This window comes from Astyanax mexicanus, chromosome 25 (genome assembly GCF_023375975.1).
Source record: "Astyanax mexicanus isolate ESR-SI-001 chromosome 25, AstMex3_surface, whole genome shotgun sequence".
Classification (NCBI taxonomy): domain Eukaryota; kingdom Metazoa; phylum Chordata; class Actinopteri; order Characiformes; family Acestrorhamphidae; genus Astyanax; species Astyanax mexicanus.
The window spans coordinates 9,222,435-9,249,875 of NC_064432.1; the positions used below are offsets into that span (position 1 = coordinate 9,222,435).

At 40.2% G+C, this 27,441-nt stretch overlaps 2 protein-coding genes across 2 annotated transcripts in view; both read left to right on the forward strand.

Annotated features, from left to right (window-relative positions):
• Positions 1-3,138: 3,138 nt before the first annotated feature.
• LOC125787601 (CD209 antigen-like) lies at positions 3,139-9,178 on the forward strand. The gene is made up of 6 exons (XM_049472019.1): positions 3,139-3,310; positions 4,776-4,860; positions 6,874-7,661; positions 8,029-8,171; positions 8,833-8,939; positions 9,040-9,178. The coding sequence occupies exons 1-6, from the start codon at positions 3,139-3,141 to the stop codon at positions 9,176-9,178; spliced, it is 1,434 nt and encodes a 477-aa protein (XP_049327976.1).
• Positions 9,179-10,947: 1,769 nt separating this feature from the next.
• Positions 10,948-27,441, forward strand: part of LOC125787602 (CD209 antigen-like) — a 42,945-nt gene continuing 26,451 nt past the window's right edge. The window contains exons 1-2 of the mRNA XM_049472020.1: positions 10,948-11,173; positions 17,185-17,447. Of these exons, the coding sequence (XP_049327977.1) occupies positions 11,002-11,173; positions 17,185-17,447 (435 nt within the window). The 5' untranslated portion in view covers positions 10,948-11,001. The remainder of the gene's footprint in view (positions 11,174-17,184; positions 17,448-27,441) is intronic.

A 27,441-nucleotide genomic window follows, 5' to 3' on the forward strand; every position in this document is an offset into this window, starting at 1 on the left:
GTATATAAAACTCTATATAGTATATATAGTACAGTATGTATATAACTCTAGTTTAATATTATTTACAATTGTGGTGGAAATTGGTGATAGACAGAATAAAATCAAACCTCTGAGTCGTATGTCGAAATGAGTAACAAGCTTTATTGAGAGTTAGATACACAGAGATACAAAGGTCTGTGATTCCTAGCTCAGAGCTCTATGAGCTGAGTAGCAGTTTTTTTATATCTTCCCTCAGCATCCTTTCATGGTTACAAACATGAATCAGCATTCAGAGATATATCATAGACTTCCCTTATATGGCAATTGCACTTAACACATTTACTATTTCTACCGCAACACATAGTTTGAGTTCAACAACAACTGTTTTCCTGTCTAAGAAAAGGGTCTAGGCTGTCTGCCACTACTCTCACTTCTTCTTTCCACAGAGAGGAAGCTGTTATCTTCTTAATTCACCTGTAACAGCTGGTACTGAGCAGTGAATGAACGTGTAAGTATTGCCGAAATGCAGTTAAAAATACAAGGAACCAAGCACATAGTAGATCCTGATGGAGAAACTACAGTTAAATACATATTGCTTAACTTTGGATTAAACCTGGGTCCCGATGGGTCACAATCCGGGCGATGGGGCTTAGAGGCTTGAAAGCTTCTATTCCATTGGGGCAGCTGTCCTGTTAGCAAATATTCTTGGGAAAAATTCAACATATGTTCTATCCCCAGATTCAATTCACAGTCTGACCTATTCTATATCAGTAGAACAGCTGTGGTGTTATCTGGGGGGGTGGTGTGGAATGGAATCCATGGGATAGCAATGAATGAGACACCAAGCAGTGTCTGTCTGGGTGGACGGTGTTTGCCGTCGCCACTGTCACCTTGCATTTCAGCGGCCTCCCAGGCTCCTAGCGAGGAACCCAGGGGGGCACGAAGTATGATGATCCGCATGCTGGAGCTGTTTCTTAGGGTGTGATCCAGGCCATACAGACTCGCCTAGAATCCCTGGTTTCCACACCTCGGGGCAGGTAACCTTAGCCTTTTCTTGACCCTTCGGTATTTGGAGTGCGAGCACACCCTATCGCACTCGTCCTACACCTGTCAGGCTTGAGGATACCTTAAACGAGTGTGGTCCCTATACTAGGTCGCTTGGAGTGTGTGGTGAACGCAAGTGCCTCTTCCCTTTGTCTTTTACCGCCGTGTGGGTGGTTAGGAGGACTTGGTGTGGTCCTTCACCAGCACCCAGCTCCCCTGGCGGGATCTCGTGGAAAGCCTGGTCGGCTGCTTCCGGAAGTGCTGCTTCCGGAAGTGCTGCTTCCACCTGTTTAGACACAAAAGAGAGTTTGTCGGTGGGTGCAAGTGGGTGATCAAGAAGGTGATTATCGAGGGGCGGGGGCCCTATCCCTACGTTTGGTGGTCTGCCAAAAACAATCTCAAGAGCGCTCAGGCATGGGTTCTGGCTTGGATTTTGGTCCTGCTCTACTTCAAAACCAGAGGTAATACCTTAACCCAATTTAACCCAGTTTGTTGTGCCAATTTAGCTTGAGATTCGTTAAGGCAGCCCCCATATCGGGATAGTTTCCTGTAGGAACAGCTTGGCTACTGCTACTCCATCCTGTGTACCTGTAGGGAAAGCTTTAACCCATTTGCTGAACATACATATGTAGACCAAGAGAAACCTTTTTCCTATCAGCTGGTTTAAGCTCTTTGAAGTCTATCTGCCAGTGTTGAACTGGTTCTGTGGGTGGGGGGTGTCCCACTGGTGTGTCAGACGGTGGTTTGGTCTGTCTGTGTGTGTTTTGGGCACAAATCATGCAGGATGAACAAAAATTTTGAGTGAGATTATAGATTCCAGGTGCATAAGCCTTTGATAGCCGGGTTTTATTACTGGGAAGATTGGTGTTCGGATTGGTGAATCTGGGCATGGCACTATGACCCCTGCCTCAAGGAGAGCTTGAAACACGGGTCCAATGCCTTCGATTGCTCAAGTTGTAAAGTATATTGAGCTTGTCTAGTCCTATAGGAAGACTTTGGTGAAATGGACACTGGTTCACAATCTTTTATTAGACCCACATCATGCTTACTAGTGGCCCACCGCTGAGGAGGAAGTGAAACTAGTTCTTGTTCCTCTTCTTCTGTGAGTGAGACTGCCTGCACGAGTGGAGCTGGCCAAAAAAGCTCCACAGTGGGCTCTGCCCTCAAATGGTAATTAAAGGGGTGCCTCCATGTTCTGGTGGAGGCCCTGTACTGCATGTCAGGGCACTCCGTGTTCACCCAATCTTTAGCCCTGGCCACCCGTTAAGCCCATGGACCAAGGTCCTTCCATGGGACGGTGCATCTACTTCTGGCCAGGGAGATCATTTGACATACTGGTCGGTTGTCTTTCCGGAGCCCTGGGCCTGATCTTGGCAGTTCCAAGCAAAATGTTCATATTTTCCACAGGTGTAGCATCGGTTAGTCCAGTCTTCTCCTTCTTCGAAGACTTGTTGCTGCTGCTGGCTTGGCTGGGAAGCTGGCCAATTGCCAGCAAATCTATCTCTCCCAGTGCCTCTGCCACTGCCTTGACCCCTCCTTGCTCTACCATCGTCAACATGGTGTAATCCAACATGTCTGCCCGCATTTCGTTCAAGGTTGGGCGACATGACATAAAGTCCTCAAGTTCTCTAAACTTTCTTTCTCCAAATTGTTGGGGGTCAGATAGGCCAGAGGCTGCATCCATAATGTCATTATCAGTCCAGTACCGATTGACCAGCAGAGGTCCTTCAGTTCCTGCCAACTCCACCATAGGGAAAGCTCTGCTGACCTGGGCTGCTTTAATAGCCTTGGGACGGAACCTCTTATTGCCTCCAGTTTTTTCCATTCCAGTCACCTGGATGTTCAGAACCATGCATGGAAATATAAACACATGTAAACATACATAAATAAATTTTATTCAGATTATATTGTAATCTCATAAATGTAGTAGTGTATGAGAGATTAAGATCAGCTTCACCTTCAGCTCAGACAGGAAACTGTATATATTTGATGGCACTTGGGCACTTCCTTTATTAAAACCACTGTTGTAGTTAAAGTAGGCGACCGGTGCAGCACTGCTGTAGTGTTCCTACAGAGACGCAGTAATTCAGTGTTTCAGTCTTTTAGAGATTAGACATGTCTCTGAGTGTTTATGATGATGTGATTGGATCTGAGGAGATGAACAGAGGAGATACAGTGGAGATGGTGGAGGATATCTACGAGAGTGCAGACGCTGTTAGAGGTCATGACCCCAACACAGAGATGGAGGACACCAGCACAATGAGGATCCTGAAGACACAACAAGCAGGTACCATTACTAAGTACTGGTTACTGTTAAGTGTACTTGACAGCAGTGACACATGTATGGTAGTGGTGTAAGAGTGTGTGTGTGTGTGGTGCTGGAACAAGTGTATCAGACACCAGTGTCACTGCTAGTGTAACTGCTGATGTTCATGCATAAAGCACATTTTATTTCATTTCATAATCAATTTATTTTCATTAAGTAAATAATTAATAAATAAGATGCTCAGTTTTTAATGTTAGATTAAAATTGCATTAATTTAATATACTGTAAATTCATTGTTTTTTGTGTTTAAAATACTGTGTAAAGGGTGACTTTCCAAAAGTTCTCAAAGACTCAAGAACCTCTTTTCTCAACAAGCAGCCAACGAGGTATTTTGTTTGTAGCATTTAGCCCTTATTAAATTGTATGTATTGTACTGTATAAAAAAATATATATATGGTGATAATAATAAATAAAAACAAAGTAATAATAATAATAATAATTATTATTATTATAAAAATTGTATATATATATGTATATATTTATATATTTATATATATGTATGACATATAATGTGACCTATTTACACACAAACATATATTGAGGTAATGTATCTTTGCACTGTCTGAATGTATTTTCTGGCTGTGAGACAGAAATGTACAAAACAAACATGGAGTCTGACTGAATCTGTCATTTTACAGATGACAGGGTGCGGTTAAAAAAATATTTAAATATATTAAAAACATTGAAACTATGTATTTGATATGTAGTTGCTATGAGCCTATGTTCAATATTACTCATATTCCTCATTCATACATAGTGGGGAACCATGTTTCCTGTTATCTTAGTAGTGGGCGTGTCGAAAGGTGGGCGTGTTGAAGGGTATGGGCGTGTCGAAATGTGGTGTACGCAATAGAGTGGGCGTGTCAAAACTTTACTCCCGAAAAGGATTAATACACTTATAATAATCACAACTCCACCAATTTCTACCTGATTTTCACACCGTTTCATTTGTTACAAACAGCAGAGATGTAGTAATGATTCAGGACGCTGTCACACCTTACAAATACGTGCTGAAATACTTTATATTATGTTCTTTAATTATTAATTTATGCACTTATTAATATGCCATACCATATGTCTGTCTTTGTTAAAGAGCATAATATAAAGTATTTAAGCATGAAAGCACGTATTTGTAATGTGTCACAGCATCCTGAATCATTACTACATCTCTGCTGTTTGTAAAAAAAAAACGTGTGAAAATTTGGTGGAGTTGTGATTATTATAGACCGTTTCGATGAGGGAAAACACTAGCAAAGCTACTGCACATGTCTGTTCCTTCGATGCTTGCGGTGGAGCTGTTTTCAAATATTCAGCTGTCAAAATGACGAAGGCATATTTCGCAAATCTCCAGAACACAGAGCAAACACGCTATGGTCAGAAATGAATAATTAATGATCAAACCTCTTCTCCTGATCATTTTGATAAGGATTGAAGAGGGAAGTGACCTACCCAGATGTGTATCACTACCTTGCTGAAACGGAGTGTGTTTACACCAGAGAGGCAGTGAAAGCGTACCGCACTTTGGACGCATATAATTACCTTCTTAGTGGAAAAGTTGGGAATATTTGTTCCTATAGAAGAAAAGGCATCACTAGAGTGTATGGTGAAGTTGTAGCAAGTCAAACGCTATCCAACACGCACTCTGCATGGTTTGTAGCTCAGAAGGAGGGAGAAGTTGTGAGCGGACACTGTAACTGCATGGCAGGTTAGCAGTGTGAAAAACGAAAGCACGCGTATTTACTCTGGAGAACCAAAAAGGACATAAGTATAAATAAATAAATGCAATAAATGTAGAAATAAATAAATGAATTAATAAATATATATTAATGTTGAAATAAATAAATATATACATAAATAAATGCACGTATAAATAATTGTATAGGTAAATAAATAAATGAATAAATATGTGGAAATGTGGAAATAAATGAATAAATAAATGTAGAAATGTTAAAATAAATGAATGAAAAAATAAATAATTGTATAGGTAAATAAATAAATGAATAAATAAATAAATGTTGAAATAAATAAATGCACATATAAATAAATAAATACATAATTAAGAAATGTATTTATTAACCTATACAATTATTTATGCATGTATTTTTTTATTTCAACATTTATTTATTTATTCATTTATTTAATTATATATTTATTTATATGTGCATTTATTTATTTATACTTATGTAATTTTTGGTCCTCCATAGTTTACTTGTTTGAAGAACAATTTGAAAATCTGCTTCTTAATGACCTGATTTTCAATGTTTGTGACTCTCAGATTAGGTGAAGTTTGCAGTCATGTTGCAGCAGTTATTGTGGCTGTGGAACAGTGTGTAAGGGAAGGTTTAAATTAAATTACGTCCACTGTTTTGAACGCTGTTTACCGCTAAACAGAGGTGTCCCAGGAACAGCTACGTCACTTCCTACGCTCATGAATATTCATCTGAAACGGTCTATAGGTTTATTAAACTCCTTCCTCAGTGTAAATAGATCCACAGGGGGGCGCATGGTTGCCGACTCTAAAATGGCGGCCACGCTGACACGCCAGCTCCAATAGACCAATAGACGACCACCTTTCGACACGCCCACAACTCCGAGCTGCAGAGACCCACGTCTCAACAACAGGACAGATAAATTAATATTTTAACCAGGAGATGGCAGCTACGTCCCATTTCTCAAACTACACACCTTCTCTTTTACTGCACTACTGATATTGTATGAAATTCAGATACACTATAGGACGCCTTGTTATATTTATTAAAATAGCTACAATCTCTTAATCTAACTAACTGACAACCGACTGTGTGTGCAGGGTCAAAGCTTCATCTTCTAGACGTGTAGTAGTTGGAACATAGTCTGTGCTGTTAGCCCGTTAGCTAACATTAACTAACTTAGACGTCCGTCAAGTACTTTATCATCAATACTTGGTTTAATTCAGAAACTGCTGTACTGAGCTCATCTGTCTGATACTCAATGTATCTGTACTAGAAGTTAGCTTAGCAAGCGAGCTTCAGAACCAACACCACCGAAAAAAACTTCTGTCCGTCCAGTCTCTCCATCATTCTCGTCTAAAAGTTTATGAATGGAGTTTCAGTTAGAGATAGACGAGAGTATGTTCTGTGGTGAACAGAATGTTACCTCTTATGTTAACTAAGAGAATTCCTCCAAATCTCTGTGTTAAACATGTTTTAATCATCAGACTGATGGTTTAACATTTACTGGAGGACTAAATTAACTGTGTGTGCAGACTTGACTTAGTCTGTAAACAAACTGAACTTTGTATCTGATCATTCTTTAGTGTAAAAATAACCCACAATTCACATCACCTTGCCATGAGCACACTGACCAGTGTTCAGTTTCACCACTTACACAGGTGTGGATGTTCCCAAGCTGTTCCCTGAGGCAACCCTTCATGATCAATTTATATAATGATATCCCATGACTTTTGGCATATCAGTGTATTTATTATTTCTATGAGTAAAGTTCTTGTATCTGTGTTTCCTCATAGAGAGTCGCTCTGCAGGAAGCAGACGCTACAGACTGGCTGCAGTGGGTCTGGGTCTGCTGTGTGTTCTCCTGCTGACTGCCATCACAGTGCTGTGGATCCAGTTCAACCACCTGACTGCAGAGAGAGACCATTTACAGACTAGTTACACCAACCTGACTGCAGAGAGAGACCAGTTACAGACCAGTAACACCAACCTGACTGCAGAGAGAGACCAGTTACAGACCAGTAACCCCAACCTGACTGCAGAGAGAGACCAGTTACAGACCAGTTACACCAAGCTGACTGCACAGAGAGACCAGTTACAGACCAGTTACACCAAGCTGACTGCAGAGAGAGACCAGTTACAGACCAGAACCACCAACCTGGCTGCAGAGAGAGACCAGTTACAGACCAGTTACACCAAGCTGACTGCACAGAGAGACCAGTTACAGACCAGTTACACCAACCTGGCTGCAGAGAGAGACCAGTTACAGACCAGTTACACCAAGCTGACTGCAGAGAGAGACCAGTTACAGACCAGAACCACCAAGCTGACTGCAGAGAGAGACCAGTTACAGACCAGAACCACCAACCTGGCTGCAGAGAGAGACCAGTTACAGACCAGAACCACCAACCTGGCTGCAGAGAGAGACCAGTTACAGACCAGAACCACCAACCTGGCTGCAGAGAGAGACCAGTTACAGACCAGAACCACCAACCTGGCTGCAGAGAGAGACCAGTTACAGACCAGAACCACCAAACTGACTGCAGAGAGAGACCAGTTACAGGCAGAGAGAGATGATCTCCCGAGAAGGTTTTCTGAACTGGGTTAGTAATTCTTACACTTCTTAATCACTTTATTAGGAACACCAGTCTAACAGTTTTATCACCAGTCTTCCAAACTTTTATCAGTGTTGTTTGCACTGAAACCATAACCGTACATCACTACCGTAAAATGTTCCATTAAATCTGTATCTTACCTGTAAAGTCTGAATTATACGTTCTTTCAGGTTAACTCACACATTTGTGTCTCATTTCTTTCTGGCAGCTCTGTTTCACATCTCTCAGAATTGTAATCATATAAACCAGAGAAAAGAGTTAAAATGTTTTACTGTGAAGAGCATCAAACACTTGTGACCCAGAAGTGACCACAGGTGTTTTCTCATAATGCATTTCTTTTGTGTTTCATCCATAGATAAAGCAGTTAGAGACGGGTGGATCTACTTCAGCTCCAGTCTTTACTACATTTCTAGTGAGTACAAGATCTGGAGTGAGAGCAGAAACGACTGCAGAAAGAGAGGATCAGACCTGGTGATCATCAACAGCAGAGAAGAACAGGTGAGAAAGAGAGAGAGAGAGAGAGAGAGAGAGAGAGAGGTATTAAACTGTTTAGTAATGTTTATCGCAGCAGTAAGAGTTTATTTACCTGTAAAGCACTGTAAAACTACATAGTCCTGTTTAAATTTTCTGACAGTTTTTTGTTTCTACTCCCTCTGTTCATTTTTTTTATCTCCACTGATCATAAACACTGGGAAAACGTAAATCACGCACCGGATCTCAATGAAAGAAAGGTTGAGAAGAGAAGTTAAAAATCTTTACTGATATAAATTGTTTAATTAGTTGTGAACAAAATAAAAACAACCACTGAAATCATAGCCTCATCCACTTTCTGTGAAGATTGAAGAACAGGGTGAAAGTAGGATAATAAATTATGTAGAGAAATAGAGGGACTACTGTCTGTAATTATAGAACTACAGTGTCCTATATGATCAGTGCAGCTAATAAGACGGACTGTGGACTGTGTTTAAAACACAAATTCAGTGAAGAAGAGTCCAGTCAGAAGAACTGAGTTAGAAGAATATGATTAGAAGAACACAATTGAACACAGTTAGAAGAGCACAGTTAAGTGCTGTTGATCTCACAGGTTTCCTACAGGTGGAAGAGTGCTGGTTCTTATAGAATAATTTTAAATGCTCAAATGATGACATGTCTTCAACAGGACTTCATTAACACATTGAGAAAAGGTCAGCTGGTTTGGATTGGTCTGAGTGACGGTGAAACAGAGGGGGTCTGGAAATGGGTGGACGGATCAGAACTGATCACTGGGTAAGAGACTCCTGAACTGAACTCTGATCATGATGCAGTTACTGACTCTCACTCCTCACTGCTCTGATAAACACTCTGATACTCTCCATCTCTCTGATAGGTTCTGGTACCCTGGACAACCCAACATTAAGGGAGATGAGGACTGTGTAACAAATGACATTAGTTCTGATCTTGTGAATAACTGGAATGACTATCCCTGTAATCGTCAGTTGTTTTGGATGTGTGAAAAGAGAATATAAAGAGTAGATATTGTGTGAGAAGTGTGTAATATTACCTTTTTGTTACTCCTGAATAACTTCTCTTTTTAAAAGTGTTTAATTAAATAAAGACAAAAACAAGAATCTGATGAAAACAGGAGTGTTCTATAAAGACTCATTTCACTGTTATTCATTCTGATTAATTTTAGTCATACACAGTTTTTACTTTTAGTGAAAAATCTCAATCACAAATTTTGTGTAGTACAAGAATATGCTTAACCTCTTTTTGGGAAACCAACCCATTATGTTAAAATGTTTTTGGACATCCCTCCTAATGAATGCATTCAGTTCCTTTAAACTGCTGACACAGACGTGCAAATGCACACACTCGGTAAGTGCACAGCAACTGAACTTAATAATTTATTCCAAATTTTACTCCAATTTCTTCGCAATTTGTAAGTCCAATACCCAATCACTAGGCAGTCAACACACTCAGAAGAAAGCACCAGATCCCCAGATCTGATACATCAGCCAACAGACACCTGAGCTGAAAACACATACAATTGTCCTCTCTCGGACTCCGGCTGCTGATGGTGATACAGCGACTGAATGTAAATACCCTCCTTAACACTCTGCTTTAGGTCAGACCCTTAAAACCTGTATAACTTCCAATAACAACTACAAAAACATCCAATTATACACAAGCTAATTAACATGGAGCCACACACTCAGCACAGCAGCAGCACAAACCATTCTCCTACCGTCTCTCTGCAGCTGAACTGGTCCAGATCCTCACTAAACCCCAAACCCAGCCTTTATCTCAGGGTGGAGCTTCTGAAAACCTTCATTAGAGCATCAATATCCAAACTGTACAAACTGTGACTGTGCTCATGTGCTGGATGTGTGATTATAATAATAAACAGGTTTTCAGAGACGCAGAGCAGAGAACCCTCTTTCAGATGAAGCGTCTCAGACTGAACGATCGAGACAAAGCTTTATGAAGTTTTCAGTTTCTGAGTAAACAGCGCTGGTTAGAGGATGGAGCTGAGACGTATCTGAGACTGTGTCTTTCTCACTGTTACACAGAGAATCGTGGCGGCTCCACCAGCAGAAACACTTATTCACCCTCTAATCTGTATTTAATTCTACAATATTTTACTGTTAATTATTTTTACAATAAATTACTCCTTTAGTTTTTTAAAAAATATTTTAATCTGTAATTTTACTGCAGACTGTAAATCACTGATCAGCCTCACAGTCTCAGATCCAGCATTTAAGCTGCTGATTGGTTCCCTCTAGTGGATTTATTATGGCGTCACACCCAAACTCAACCTGTTTCTAATCCTGACTGAAGATCCTGACAGGATTATGAAACTTTAAGCAAATACTGGATTTTCAGAGCTCAGTTTAGTGAATATGTTTCTCTCAGTTTTCTGAATGGAACAGTTGATGTCTACAAGTTCATCTATGAGAGAGAATCAAACTGCTGCTGCTGATCAGTGTGAGAAACAGTGGATAAAACACTCATTAGAAATGTTGAAGTAATAGATTAAATGGATGTTCAGAACTGTGCATGGAAATATAAACACATAAACATACATAAAGAAGTTATGCTCAGTTTATATTGTAATCTCATAAATGTAGTCGTGTATGAGAGATTTAAGATCAGCTTTAATAAAGAGCATGAGAGCTCTGCTGTTTTCACACCTTCAGCTCAGACAAGAAACTGTATATATTTGATGGCACTTGGAAACTTCCTTTATTAACAGCACTATTGTAGTTAAAGTAGGTGAGCGGTGCAGCACTGCTGTAGTGTTTCTACAGAGACGCAGTAATTCAGTGTTTCAGTCTTTTAGAGATTAGACATGTCTCTGAGTGTTTATGATGATGTGATTGGATCTGAGGAGATGAACAGAGGAGATAAAGTGGAGATGGTGGTGGATATCTACGAGAGTGCAGACGCTGTTAGAGGTCATGACCCCAACACAGAGATGGAGGACACCAACACAATGAGGATCCTGAAGACACAACAAGCAGGTACCATTACTAATTACTGATTACTGATAAGTGTACTTGACAGCAGTTATGTATGGTAGTGGTGTAAGAGTGTGCAGGGTGCTGGAGCAAGTGTATCAGACACCAGTGTTACTGCTTGGTTAAGAAAAGCCTACAAAAGAAAGGTTTCCAACCAAGAGGCCTTCTTAGGTCAGAAACCAGTGAAATGTGGGTGTGAGAAAGTTGGACCCTATTAACTTGTTCAATTATATACATTAGCATTGTTTATTTTGTACCTTATGGGGATAGATGTGCACCCCTGTGGACCTGATAAACAGGAAGCTGTAGACTAAAACATACGTTTATTGAATAAAGTTGCCCTCCACCACACCCAAGCAAATTTAAAGGGTAACTAACCTCCCTGAGTTCAGTTGACTTCGCCCTAAGCTCATATTTGAAAAAGACTAAAAATGGGAGGGGTAGTTTGTGACGGGCACTGGGTGATGTATGGTTATAGAGGCAGGGCATGCAGATGGTTGAATGTCAGCAGGGGTAGTATTATTGATTGACTGATCTGCATAATATCACAGCTTATAAATGTGCCCAGCTGGGTTAATCAGTTCATTTTGCTTAGCTGGTGGAGTGGTGTAGAAGTGGGTCTGCGGTTCTCTCTTTATTCCTGTTCCTATTCGTTAGTCCTGGTCCACTTTCCCGTGCAGCCTGGGACGTTAATTTGGCTGCATGTTCACAGAGGCTGTTGGGTGGAGGAAAAGTGGTTGCACATGTGGCCAGTGGCGTTGAGTCGGCATTTGGGGCAGCATTTGTTGCCTTTTAAACAGCCCACTTTCCACCAAGCCTCTATCCAGGGTGGTTTTAGGCATGTGGGTGCCCCAAGCAAAAAAACACAGCAGATTTAAGCATTCTGTTGTTTGGGAATTAGACAGGCACACCTGAACAATTTCAAGTGAAGCTTTTGTGCACAAGTGTAGAAAGGGGTGGTTTTGACAGCTTGGGAGCAGGGTCATGGTCAACTTCCTCAGCCATTACTATTGATTGATATCTTCAGGTTTTGTGAGTCACTGCCTTCTACGAATAACCTGTTTTAGAAGCAAAGACAGAGGAGGGCGAGGAAGAAGGACAGCAGGACAGTTAGCTAGCTATGCTAAAAGCCAAACACTGTCAGCCCAGCTTCAGCAAGTGGAACAAGCCACTCGCCAGGATCGTCAGACCGGCTTTAGCGCCTGGAACGAGCTGTTCACCAGAAATTTACACAGGCAATTTTTTTTTTCAATAATTTTTTCGCAGGATAGATTTTTTCACCTTTTTTGCGCCCCCAACATTTGACATTGATGTGATGCCACACTGGTCCCTTCTCCGGTTATATCCTTCTCTTGTCCTTTCCAAACTCCCCCCGACTCAGTTTTATTGGACCTTTTCATTTACATTTGTGACACTGTGGACTGAGGAATGTTAAATATCTGTATAGAGAGCTACAGAAATGGAAGGATGTTTCCATCCATCTGCACCACTACCAGACCTCATGCCAACTCGCATAAATTCATTTCACCTTGCCATGAGAACACTGACCAGTGTTCAACTTCACAACTTATACAAGTGTGGGCGTACTGAAGCCTTTCCTTGAGGCACACCTTCATGATCAGTTTACATATTTCTGTCCTATGACTTTTGCCATTTTAGTATCCTTATTGTTTAAATGAGTTATGTATCTCTGTCTGCAGAGAGTTATGTATCTCTGTCTCTCTACAGCTGAACTGGTCCAGGTCCTCACTAAACCCCAAACCCAGCCTTTATCTCAGGGTGGAGCTTCTGTAAGCCTTCATTAGAGCATCAATATCCAAACTGTGCAAACTGTGACTGTGCTCATGTGCTGGATGTGTGATTATAATAATAAACAGGTTTTCAGAGACGCAGAGCAGAGATCCCTCTTTCAGATGAAGCGTCTCAGACTGAACGATCGAGACAAAGCTTTATGAAGTTTTCAGTTTCTGAGTAAACAGCGCTGGTTAGAGGATGGAGCTGAGACGTATCTGAGACTGTTTTTTTCACTGTTACACAGAGAATCGTGGCGGCTCCACCGGCAGAAACACTTATTCACCCTCTACTCTGTATTTAATTCCACAATATTTTACTGTTAATTATTTTTACAATAAATTTTTATTTTTATTATCCAGATCTGTCCAGAGACACCACAAAGATTAATAAAATATTTTAATCTGCAATTTTACTGCAGACTGTTAATCACTGATCAGCCTCAGATCCAGCATTTAAGATGCTGATTGGCTCCCTCTAGTGGATTTATCATGACGTCACACCCAAAATCAAGTTGTTTCTAATCCTGACTGAAGATCCTGACAGGATTATGAAACTCTGAGCAAATACTGATCATAACTGTGGATTTCTTTAATGATTTATCTCAGACCAGTATATAAAACTCTACAATCTGGACTTGATGTGTGATATGGTATAATATATATAGTACAGTCTAGTTTAATATTATTCTAGTTTAATATTATTTACAGTGCTAATATAAACACTTTAAGAGAGTCTGTGTTTATCACAGCTGTGCAGCTCGTCTCTGTAATCTGAAATAAGCAGCTGTGTGAGAATAACACCACAGTAATAGTGAGAGTACTTTAATAAAATACAGATAAAATACAGTTTCAGAGAATCTCAGTGTGAGAAACTGTACACTGAATGTGAGTTAAAGTGAAGCAGAGTGTCTGTAGCTTTTAGTGCAGTTTAGCATGAGTGCTAAAGTAGAGCTGGAACTGTTTTCACTGGTCTGACTGAGAAGAGAAGCAGCACTATTGAGCTTTTCCACAGCACACACACTTCTCTACTGCCCTCTAGAGGAAACCAAGAGCAACTCAATCACTGAATATGAGTCAGCAGTGCTGGATTTCTTTTTAGAGCTCGGTTTAGTGAGTATGTTTCTCTCAGTTTTCTGAATGGAACAGTTGATGTCTTCAGTTCATCTATGAGAGAGAATCAAACTGCTGCTGCTGATCAGTGTGAGAAACAGTGGATAAAACACTCATTAGAAATGTTGAGTGATGGATGAACTGGACTTTCAGAACCGTGCATGGAAATATAAACATGTAAACATAAATAAAGTAGTTATAGTCAGATTATATTATATTTTATTAAAAATATAACAGTGTATGAGCGTCTGAAGCAGCTTTGTTCATGAGCGTGAGAACAGCATTCACACCCCAAACACACTGTCTGAAGAACACGGCATTTGGTACGTGGTCATTTCCTGTATTAAAACCACTACTGTAGTTAAAGTAGCCGAGCGGTGCAGCACTGCTGTAGTGTTCCTACAGAGACGCAGTAATTCAGTGTTTCAGTCTTTTAGAGATTAGACATGTCTCTGAGTGTTTATGAGGATCTGATCTACTTTGAGGAGCTGAACAGAGCAGATCGAGACGAGATAACGGTGGTTATATATGAGAGTTCAGACGCTGTTAGAGGCCTCGACCCCGACACTGAGATGGAGGACGCCAACATGATGAGGATACTGAAGACACAACAAGCAGGTACTGTAACTAAATTTGTTGTATAATAGTAAAAGGCTGAGCTGTACTCTGTAGAAACTCTACTCTTTAAGGAAGTGTTTTTCTGGTGATAATAAAGAACAAGCAGCAGAATTACTACACTGTAGCTATCAGATCACCACTGTATTGTGTTGTAGAGAATATCAGTAAATCACAGGATCTTGGGAAGTTCTCATTAAACTCAGGTATCTCATACTGATAAAAGTGTACTTGACAGCAGTTACACATGTATAGTAGTGGTGTAAGTGTGTGTGTGTGTGTGTGTGTGTGGTGCTGGAACAAGTGTATCAGACAACAGTGTCAGTGTCACTGCATGTTTAAGAAAAGCCTACAAAAGAAAGAATTCCAGCCAATAGGGGTTCTTGTGTCAGAAACCAGTGAAATGTTGGTGTGAGGAAGGTGAACTTGATAACTTATTAAATCATACACTTTATTTATTTTGTTCTGTAAGGGGAAAGGCGTGCACCCCTGTGGATCTGATAATCAGGAAGCAGTAGAGAGGCACACAAGATGCCCTCCACCACACCCAAACAAACTTAAAAGAGCATTATAGCTCTTCAGTGTTTTTTAACCAGAAAGTAAAACAGTCCCGGCCTATAAATGAGCCCAGTTCAGCTATTCAGTCTATTTCGCTTTGCCCCATGACACTCTCGCCTTGCCCCATGACACTCCCCTCTTCTAGGATTTTACCCACCAGGGACATGGATGAGGCGTCCCCTGGTGTCTGGAGCTGAAAGACAGAGCTGAAGGTGAAGGAGTGATGGTTCCAGTCCTCCTTTCCATACAGCCTGGGGCAGCAATGCGGCTGTTCACAGGTGCTGTTGGGTGGTGGAAAAGTGGTTGTGGTGCAGTCTAGAGGTCTGCGCGGGACTGTTTTTTTAAACCCGCTCCCGCCCGCTCCCGCGTCTTTTTGTCCCGCTCCCGCCCGCTCCCGCAAAAAAATCACTTCTTTTAATCCCGCTCCCGCCCGCCACATACACATTCCCGCCGCTCCCGTCCCGCAGTCCTAATATGAATTGAATTAATTACATTTAGTGCTTCAAATTTACATATGTATTTATTAAAACAGCAATTCAGTTCGCAGTCCAAACACATGCCATCAGGTGCATCAAGAATCCTAGAAGTGGATTAGAAGTGGATCTATATTATATAAAATAATAAATGTAAAAATATATAAAATTAAATTCAATTAGTTTAATTAATATTTGTATTATTATTATTAATAATAATAATAATAATAATAATAATAATAATAATAATAACAATAATAATAATAACAATAACAATGTTATTGTTATTGTTATTATTATTATTGTTATTATTATTATTATTATTATTATTATTATTTTGCACCAGTATAGTAAATGTCGTCCTTTAAATTACACACACCCCCCCCCCCCCCCCTCCTCTGCACACGCCTGCTGGAGATGCTGAAAATGTGTGTGTGTGTGTCCATCCTCCGAGAGATTTTTCTTGTGTTTTTTTGTTGCTTGCATGGGAATCATAGCGTGATTATTATAATTTTCTTAACTATTTATCAATTTGCGGGAGCGGGACCACATGTTAATGTGGTCCCGCTCCCGCATGGCCTGTATTGATTAAATTACCGCTCCCGCCAATAACAATTCAGTTTTGTCCCGCGCCGCAACATATTCTGACGGGTCCCGCGGGTCCCGCGGGACTCCCGCGGGAGTGCAGACCTCTAGTGCAGTCAAGGCATTGAGCAGGCATTCGGGTCAGCGGTTTTCAACATCAAAACCTGAGGGTACTGCAGGGCTGGCCAGACCTGGGTCATACTCTTGGATGGCCAATGGCCAATGGTGCTGCACATGGAGAGGCTCCAATGTTCTAAGTACAGCCTCCATTTAGTCATTGGTCACTAGGGGCAGTGACCAAGGAAGCTGTTGGCTGAAACAGCGCAGGTTGAGTCTATTGTCCCATTTGTCCCAGATTCTGAAGCTAGCAGGAGTCTCAGGCTGGACCGGGTGATGCGAACACCTGGTTCCTGGTTAGCTACTCTCGTCCTCATGTGTTGGACTGTGTTGGTCACCAGTCCCTCCCAGACATGCACATTAAAAGGTCTAGTAAAATGGAAATGGAAAAATGGAAAATCTGAGATACGCTATGACAATATAAATCAAATGGATACTGGCCAACCCTACTGCCGTCTATGATGTATTCTCTGCACACACGTGACACTGTGGACTGAGGAATGTTAAATGTCTGTAAACAGCTTCAGATATGGAATGTCCCATTCATCTGCACTACCATCAGACCTCACTCCAACTCCCATAATTCACATCACCTTGTCATGAGCACACTGACCAGTGTTCAGTTTCACCACTTATACAGGTGTGGGCATTCCCAAGCTGTTCCCTGAGGCAACCCTTCATGATCAATTTACATAATGCTATCCCATAACAATATACTTGCTGTTTCTATGAGTAAAGTTCTTGTATCTGTGTTTCCTCATAGAGAGTCGCTCTGCAGGAAGCAGACGCTACAGACTGGCTGCAGTGGGTCTGGGTCTGCTGTGTGTTCTACTGCTGACTGCCATCACAGTGCTGTGGATCCAGCTCAACCACCTGACTGCAGAGAGAGACCAGTTACAGACCAGTAACACCAACCTGACTGCAGAGAGAGACCAGTTACAGACCAGTTACACCAACCTGACTGCAGAGAGAGACCAGTTACAGACCAGTTACACCAACCTGACTGCAGAGAGAGACCAGTTACAGGCAGAGAGAGACGGGTTCCAGAGAAGGCTTTCTGAACTGGGTTAGTGATTAATTGCAGTTTTTAATCACTTTATTAGGAACACCATTCTAACACTGGTTTGAGGTTAAACTGGTACAGAGTTGTGCCACTAAATCATTCCACATCGTTACACTATGGAGTTACATTTAAGCCACAACGTGTTGTACTCGTAAAGAGCTATTAGAAGGTGTTCTTGAAGTGCAAATATAAAAACAGTCTAAGTGCATTCAGTTCCATATTCAGATACAGTAATTTGCCTTAAATCTTAAGTGTTTCATTAAATCTGTATCTTACCTGTAAAGTCTGAATTATACGTTCTTTCAGGTTAACTCACACATTTGTGTCTCATTTCTTTCTGGCAGCTCTGTTTCACATCTCTCAGAATCGTAATCATATAAACCAGAGAAAAGAGTTAAAATGTTTTACTGTGAAGAGCATCAAACATTTGTGACCCAGAAGTGACCACAGGTGTTTTCTCATAATACATTGCTTTTGTGTTTCATCCATAGATAAAGCAGTTAGGGAAGTGTGGATCTACTTCAGCTCCAGTCTTTACTACGTCTCTACTAAGAAGAAGATCTGGAGAGAGAGCAGAAACGACTGCAGAGAGAGAGGAGCAGACCTGGTGATCATCAACAGCAGAGAAGAACAGGTGAGAGAGAGAGAGAGAGAGAGAGAGAGAGAGAGAGAGAGAGAGAGAGAGAGAGAGAAGATTGGATTGTAATGTCTGGGTATGCTCCTGGTGGTATGATGGATGGTAGGATAGGGGATTTTCTCCTAGACTTGGATCAGGGGATCAGGGAGCTCCTGGAAAGACTTTAGTGAGTCAGTTCTTTTGGCTCGTCTCTTTCCGCTCCCGAGTTTTGTTACTTACATTAATGTATTACCAAATTATGTGTAAAAATTAAGTTACTAATGTAAAAACATACATCATATTAAATATTTTTTATTTACATGGCTTTATACAGTGTCTTGCAAAAGTACTCATACCCCTTCACATTTTGTCGCCACAAACTTATACGTATTTTATTGAGATTTTAAATGATAGACCAACACAAAGTAACACATAATTGTGAAGTGAAATTAAAATGATACGTTTTTTCAAATATCAAAAAGATAAAAATGAAACATTTGAAATGCAAAAGTTTTCAGCCCCTCTATATAAATACCTAGTGTTGAATTACAAATGAACATATTCTATCTTCTCCTTTTATCCTGGATTGCTCTAAATTTAGCTCTATTCATCTTCCCATTAACTCTGACCAGCTTCCTTGTCCCTGCTGAAGATAAGCATCCTCACAGCATGATGCTGCCACCACCATGTTTCACAGTAAGGATGGTGTGTTCAGTGTGTTGAGCAGTGTTCCTTTTCCATCACACATAGCATTTTGCACTTAGCGCTTTGCATTTAGGCCAAAAGTTCAATTTTGGTCCCATCTTCAATCTGTTTCTGTTTCAGAACATCCTCAAAAGTTTTTTTGGCAAAAAAGTGCCATGCTGAATATCCAGTGTCCAGTATTAGAGAATTGTACCCAAAAGCCCAAATTTAACAGGACTTCTCCACATTCACACTTGAGACATTGTAACACTAACAAGTGTTTCCAGGGAGGGAAATGGCTGATGGGGCACAATTTGTCAGTTTTAAATTAGTGGAGTAGTTGCTTTTGCTGCCAAAGGTTTAGATATTAATGACTGTGTGTAAAGTTATTTGAGGGAACAGTAAATGTACACTGCTGTACAAGCTGTACACTGCCTAATTTACATTATATATCATATAATATATATATGTCATATCTGTGGTGTTGTCCCATGAACAGATATAATACAAGAATGACAAAAATGTGAGGGGTGTAATCACTTTTGTGAGATACTTGACCAATCACGTGTGGCTTTAATCGATAAAAATGGTCTTACAATCAGGGGCTCCCGTCATTTTCTTCAAACAGCTGCTTCTTAGACCTGAATAGTCCATCTGTTTCTGGTTGATGAACTATTTTCAGTGCAGTAGTGACTCTGAGGTGTTTAAAAACTCCAGCAGCACTGCTGCCTCTGATCTACTCATATCAACTCAACACACCACACACCTCATACACCACCACCATACCTGTACAGTCACTGCAGTGCTGAGAATAAATGACCCACCAACCAACAATAGCTGCTCTGTGGTGGTCTATCTTGTGGGTTCCTGATAATTTAAGAACAAGGTCAAGGTAGGATAATAAAGTATGAAGAGAAACAGAAGGACTACAGTCTGTTATAGAATTACATTGTTCCTTTATAATCAGTGGGTGGACAGCGAGTGTAAAAACAAGGAGCTGGTCATAATATACTGAGTGTATTGAGTCGAAGAGTCCAGTCAGAAGAACAGAGTTGTAAGAATATGTTAGAAGAGCACAGTTCAGTGCTGTTGATCTCACAGGCTTCCTGCAGGTGGAAGAGTTCTGGTTCTGGAATAATTTAAAATGATCAAATGATCACGTGTGTTGTAAGTGTGTGTGTGTGTTTGTGAGAGGTGGGTTGTTGGAAATGTGTAAGCAGTTATTGTGCTTCAACAGGACTTCATTAACACATTGAGAAAACGTCAGGAGGTTTGGATTGGTCTGAGTGACGGTGAAAGAGAGGGGGTCTGGAAATGGGTGGACGGATCAGAACTGATCACTGGGTAAGAGACTCCTGAACTGAACTCTGATCATGATGCAGTTACTGACTCTCACTCCTCACTGCTCTGATAAACACTCTGATACTCTCCTTCTCTCTGATAGGTTCTGGAGACCTGGAGAACCCAACAATAAGGGAGATGAGGACTGTGTAACAAATGACATTAGTTCTGATCCTGTGAATAACTGGAATGATTATCCTTGTAATGATAAGTTTGTTTGGATCTGTGAAAAGAGAATATAAAGAGTAGATATTGTGGGAGAAGTGTGTAATTATATATTTTTACATTTTACATTTTACATTTACATTACATTTTACACTCTTTTTACAGGTGTGCTATATAAAGATTTGTTTCGCTATTATTAATTCTAGTCATAGACAGTTTTTACTTTTAGTGGAAAATCTCCGTAAAAAAATCTGTGTAGTACAAGACTAGGCTTTATGCCAGTCTGGAAAACCAACCCATCCCTTCTAATGAATGCATTTAGATATTTTAGACACAGATGTGCAAATGCACACATTAAGCTTGTCTAGTCCCTGTAGAGAATGACAATAGTGCTCTAAATGCAGAGCTACTGAACTTTTTAAACCCATTGTCTAAACAATATGTAAGTCCAATTACCCAATCACCATTCATATAAACTCCCTTCTTCAAAAACAATTAGTAGGTGTGTCCAAACGTTTGCCTGATACTGTATCATCTGAGTGAAGTCTAGGTCATAGTTGGTAAGAAACTAGACAAGATAATGGGGCTAATATGTTTATCTGTATTTTAGGATTCACAGGTACAGTTAGTGATAATTGCCACTGTTTTTCTTTCTCTCTTTGATTATTTTTTTTTTTTTTGCTCTGCCTTAAAGTAGATTTTAAATGTCAACTAAATTAAATAGTTCCAGAATATTCTTTTACCCACTATTTTCTATCTGGTGCCTTTTTAAGAAAGACTGGGACTTCTTTTTTGATTTGCGTTTCTCTTCCACCAGTAGATAACTTTGTAGTGTTACAGTTTGGGGTGTTAGATTGTTTAAAGTTGTTTTAAGTGTATTTGCTTTGATGAACTCTTTCTTTTAGCTTTAGATGGTTATTAGCTGTAAACTGATTCCACTGTAAAGTAGTACATCACTGTATGTATAGTGACTTACAACATTTGTGGAATTACAGTAAACTGCAAAAAAAAAAAAAAACTAAATGCAACATTTTCTGTGCATCTCTTTATTTGTTAGATAAATCCATTTACAGGTCATATTACAAAGTGAACTTATTACTTCATATTACATGGTACTGATTTCTGTTGTCAGAAAACGTTGAAATGGAATTATTAGTGTCTGAATAATGTCTGATTTATATTCACAGAAAATTAAAGCCTGACTAAAGTTACTGTATATTTCAGAGAGCGTTCTGAAAACAGATCTTATAAACGCAGCGTAGCGTGGCTCTATAAAAAAAATATATATATATATAAATAAAATAAATAAATAAATAAATAAATAAATAGAGCCGGTTCAGGTATTAAGTCCCGCCTCTCAGTAGAAACAGCCAATCAGCTTGCTGTTTTTGCGGCGCGCGGAGGAGCGGGGGAAGCCCCTCCCTTGCTGTGAGATTTAGCAGCGGGATCGGGCGCAGCAGCTTCAGCTGATTTAAAAACAGATCTGGATATACGGAGATTTTTCTCAAAAAAAGATAACGGTAGGCTAAACACGTAAACTGTGATGATATGTTTCTGATAGCTGGTTAAAAATACACTTCTTGTATCAGCACACAGATTAAACCCACTGTGATTAATAAACTGCAGCTGTGTTAGTGAGTTAGCTTGAGTTTGGAATTAGCTAGATAGGGAGTCAAGGTTTTAGAAAATAAATAAACTATATATGTAATGTTCAACTTGCCCTGTACCTGATCAGCTAATCACTATTTCACATATTTCACTGTCGTTATTAGTTTAGGATTACAGGAGAAAATGAATATAGCTAATTAGCTAGAAGTCAGATGTAGTGGATAGTCAGAATTTAGTACAGTACTTTATGTTTGTAGTTTAAAGCAGTTTCTTAACCCTGATCACTGAACTAAAATTGTGTTTTCCACCTGATCTTCATTTCACATAGATTTTCACCTGATCATGATTTTCACCTAGAGTGACAGCTGTCACAGTGAAAATGAAGCGGAGTTATGAAAGTGGTTGTGCTAAACAAAAGAAACGGGCAGAGAGCAAAAGAATCGCAGATGCACTGCCAAAATTCACCTCCTTTTTTACACCTCCTGAACCGATCAGTGTTTTTGGGGCCGATTCCGATCGCCGGTCGTCTTTCACCACGATGGGCCGATCGCCGATACCGATCTTGGGCGGGGCCAAATGCCACATTAATGCCACACAGGTGCCTGGCAAACCTGGCTGGTACAGATTCCCCTAATTACATCCACACCAAAGCAAACACTGGTAATTTACGCTGCTAGTAAATAAACATGAATGTTACTGACCAAAATAAACGCTTTTTAGGAGAGATATAAGTTCTGTGTAAATATTTATAAGACAATACCTGACAAAATCAGTGTTAATGACGTTAAATAAACATCACTGTGACAGCGCTAGTCGCCGTTTCACCGCAGTAAAGGACGAGGAGGTGAATCACTTATCTAACCAGCCTTTACTGATTTCTGCCCCCAATAACCCTTTCAATAACCTCCAATAGCCTTTAATAGTCTTCAGTAGCCTTCAACAGTCTAACCTTGCAGCCGTGGTGTGTCCACTAAACTCCGTAGTTATAAACATCATGAGGTTAGCAGCGCGCTAACTGACCTGTTTATAATGTAATCCGAGCAGTGCCTCCGTGACAACTGCTGCTGTTAGCTGCTTTGGCTGAAAGGTGAACTGTAGAGAGCTGTATTATCCGTTTTTAAAACCTTTTCCTACACAGATGAACTTAAAAAAAACTGTGGTCCCTCCCCAACAACCCGGCCCCCCCCTCCCCCCCCCTTCCTCACCCTGTTGGAACAGGAAAAAAAAGTTCAGGCTCAGGATTTTTTTTTCACTATCACCCCTGTTATATACACTGAGAAAACCTAAATCACGCATCAGACCTCGATGAAAGAAAGGTTGAGAAGAGAAGTTAAAAATCTTTACTGATATAAATTGTGTAATATGTTGAGAAAAAAAATGTCTTGTTGGAAATGAGTAAGCAGTTATTGTACTTCAACAGGGCTTCATTAACACATTAAGAAGACTTAATACGGTTTGGATGGGTCTGAGTGACTGTGAAACAGAGGGGGTCTGGAAATGGGTGGACGGATCAGAACTGATCACTGGGTAAGAGACTCCTGAACTGAACTCTGATCATGATGCAGTTACTGACTCTCACTCCTCACTGCTCTGATAAACACTCTGATACTCTCCTTCTCTCTGATAGGTTCTGGAGAACTGGAGAACCCAACAATTACGGAGATGAGGACTGTGGTTTATACGGCTATGGGTCTGATCCTGTGAAGAACTGGGCTGATTATGCCTGTAATAGCCAGTTCTTTTGGATCTGTGAAAAGAGAATATAAAGAGTAGATATTGTGTGAGAAGTGTGTAATATTACCTTTTTGTTACTCCTGAATAACTTCTCTTTTTAAAAGTGTTTAATTAAATAAAGACAAAAACAAGAAATTGAATCATTTCACTATTATTCATTCTGATTAATCTTAGTCATATGTCCCAGGGACAAAATACAAGGGTGCGTGTGTTAAGGTCCTAAACCTACAAGAACCCAGATTGAGCGGTGAAAATCAGGAAGAACCTCTTGTTAATGAGGGATCACAAATTTTACCCAGTAAGTTTATCCACAAGGGGACTTAATTATCCCACTCACAACCCAATCCTTAAATTTAACAATGGACACCAATATTGCACACTCTAAGTAACCCCTAGAACTAACCTAGCTTAATTATTAAAATATGATTCAGTTTGGGAGGGAATATAGCCTATAGCAGTAGAATTACAGAAGGAGACAACAAAAATAAGAAACAAAACCTTTTATTAAATTATTATATCTAGAAAATAAACCAGCTGAAAAGACCAGAATGGATAACCAATAAACAAAAAGACCAAAATTAACAAACAAAACACAAGATAAACAAAATGTCCCAAACTCTTAGATGAACAGCTTCCAGGGCAGGCAAATGCAGCTCTTTTCGATCCACAGGGTCCACTCACGTATCTAAGAGGGCACAGGAAAGGCTGAACAGTAACAAGTTGCTTTAAACTAACCAGCCTCTAATATATAATGCAGGGGTGAACAATACAACAAAAGCTTAACTTATGCAGTTTACTAAATTAAACTTAAACTGAATTAAACAGCAAGCCAACTATCACTCTACAGCCACATACACAAGTAAAATACAATAGTCAAAACTTTACTCAGAACCAGCAGCCGCTTGCCCACAGTGTATGGCTCGACCCTCGGTCACCAGTCCAACGCGCTCCCGACGACCTCCCAGGTGTGCTGCAAGTGTCCCACTCGAGCCTGTTTCTTCTTCTTCTTCTTTCAGGTTTATGGCGGATGGCAGACCAACTGAAGGTGCATTACCGCCACCTACTGAGCAGGAGTGTGAAGTGTGATTTCGGGAAGTGACATGGCCAATAATAAACAAAATGTAGGTGAAAGGAAATTCATAAATAAGTACATAAAACTAAAAGAAAGGAAACGAGAGAAAAAACAAGGAGCGCCTCACGGATTTGCGTGTCATCCTTGCGCCTACGGTGGAACAATCTTCGGGCGAACCATGACGAAGTGTTTCACCTCCTGATTGGTCGCTGGAAGAAGTGTTTCACACGAAGTGTTTCACGGCGGACGGCGCTGATAGGTTGTTATGCGGACTAGAGCCCCGCGATTGGCCAGAGTGGGCGCGTCGTCTGCTGACGAAGTGTTTCACGGCGGACGGCGCTGATAGGTTTCTATATGCTGAGCCCCCGCGATTGGCCAGTGGGCGTGTTCTGCTGACGAAGTGTTTCAGACTGTTTTCCACATTTTGCCCGGGCTCTGAGGCGGCATTATTGAGACCTGAGCGTTTCAGAGCACTTCGAAGCGGACGGATCTTTTCAGTCTCAGCACTGTAACACTTAAGTCATCAGTTTCTTAAATAACTTTCGATTGCGGGATTTTATATTATATATATGTACATTTTGTCTCGTTGGAAAGACGTTATTATTGTATTAATGTACAGGTCACTGGCTGGCTAGATACATATATCTCCGTGTTTTATAGCGTCGTAAAAGCTGGGGTTTTGATTCGAAATATAAGCGTAATTTTCTCCAGTTAATAGAAGATTTTAGCTAGTTTAACCAACTAACTTACAGTGTTATGATTTTGTCGCGGAAAAATTCCCCCGTTTTGTCGTATTTGTCTTTCATATTTTACACGTTTATATAGCAGCTATTTAAAGGTAAAATTTAGTGTACAATTCTTCAGTTTTGTTGTGTGTTTCTTTAATAACTACCATATTTTCCACGTTTATTTACCTGAAGGAATATGTAAATGCTATTAAATCTCTTTTTGTAATTTTCTCTAATGAATACTGTAATTCTTTTTATTTGTAATTAATATTATAACAGTATGTTGAAGAATTTAGCAATAAAATACTACAGGGAGTGTTAAACATCAGGGCTGTGATTTGGTTATTATATGTGAGTTTGATAATTGTTATAATAGTATTATTATGATATGTTGCCAGACTATTTGAACTTAAACTTAAATAAATGTTTTTTCTGTCTGTTTAAAGAACTGTTATCACATGAGAGCAGGATTAGTCTTGTTTTTTGGCCTGGTTATTTTTGTAAATATAGATTATAGTTCTAATCTATTATAGTTCTAATCTAATGGGCCTGTGTTTTCATAACTCCCGGTACACGAGAGCCCGCCCCTCTTTTTCCCCGCCTTTCGTTCCGGTTGGCTCGTGGAGATTCACAGCTCTCCCCGCCTCCAAATGAAACAATTCCTCCCCAAACGAAACAACTCCTCCCCACCCCGCTGTCTGAGACCGCGTCGGGGCGATCCCCGTTCACGGCCGAGCCAGGGGGGAGCCCCGAGGCCACCGGGTCAGTGTTCGTTCCCGGAGGTTCCCGCATGGCCCGCGGGCGCCCAACCGAGAAGATTGGGCCCCATTTTTTGCGCCTACGGTGGAACAATCTTCGGGCGAACCATGACGAAGTGTTTCACCTCCTGATTGGTCGCTGGAAGAAGTGTTTCACACGAAGTGTTTCACGGCGGACGGCGCTGATTGGTTGTTATGCGGACTAGAGCCCCGCGATTGGCCAGAGTGGGCGCGTCGTCTGCTGACGAAGTGTTTCACGGCGGACGGCGCTGATAGGTTTCTATATGCTGAGCCCCCGCGATTGGCCAGTGGGCGTGTTCTGCTGACGAAGTGTTTCAGACTGTTTTCCACATTTTGCCCGGGCTCTGAGGCGGCATTATTGAGACCTGAGCGTTTCAGAGCACTTCGAAGCGGACGGATCTTTTCAGTCTCAGCACTGTAACACTTAAGTCATCAGTTTCTTAAATAACTTTCGATTGCGGGATTTTATATTATATATATGTACATTTTGTCTCGTTGGAAAGACGTTATTATTGTATTAATGTACAGGTCACTGGCTGGCTAGATACATATATCTCCGTGTTTTATAGCGTCGTAAAAGCTGGGGTTTTGATTCGAAATATAAGCGTAATTTTCTCCAGTTAATAGAAGATTTTAGCTAGTTTAACCAACTAACTTACAGTGTTATGATTTTGTCGCGGAAAAATTCCCCCGTTTTGTCGTATTTGTCTTTCATATTTTACACGTTTATATAGCAGCTATTTAAAGGTAAAATTTAGTGTACAATTCTTCAGTTTTGTTGTGTGTTTCTTTAATAACTACCATATTTTCCACGTTTATTTACCTGAAGGAATATGTAAATGCTATTAAATCTCTTTTTGTAATTTTCTCTAATGAATACTGTAATTCTTTTTATTTGTAATTAATATTATAACAGTATGTTGAAGAATTTAGCAATAAAATACTACAGGGAGTGTTAAACATCAGGGCTGTGATTTGGTTATTATATGTGAGTTTGATAATTGTTATAATAGTATTATTATGATATGTTGCCAGACTATTTGAACTTAAACTTAAATAAATGTTTTTTCTGTCTGTTTAAAGAACTGTTATCACATGAGAGCAGGATTAGTCTTGTTTTTTGGCCTGGTTATTTTTGTAAATATAGATTATAGTTCTAATCTATTATAGTTCTAATCTAATGGGCCTGTGTTTTCATAACTCCCGGTACACGAGAGCCCGCCCCTCTTT

Excerpts from the sequence above, each read along its gene's own strand:
- LOC125787601 (XM_049472019.1), top strand. The coding sequence starts at position 3,139 with ATGTCTCTGAGTGTTTATGATGATGTGATTGGATCTGAGGAGATGAAC. Across the intron at positions 3,311-4,775 it reads CCTGAAGACACAACAAGCAG|GATTGAAGAGGGAAGTGACC; the intron begins GTACCATTACTA and ends CATTTTGATAAG. Across the intron at positions 8,940-9,039 it reads GGATCAGAACTGATCACTGG|GTTCTGGTACCCTGGACAAC; the intron begins GTAAGAGACTCC and ends TCTCTCTGATAG.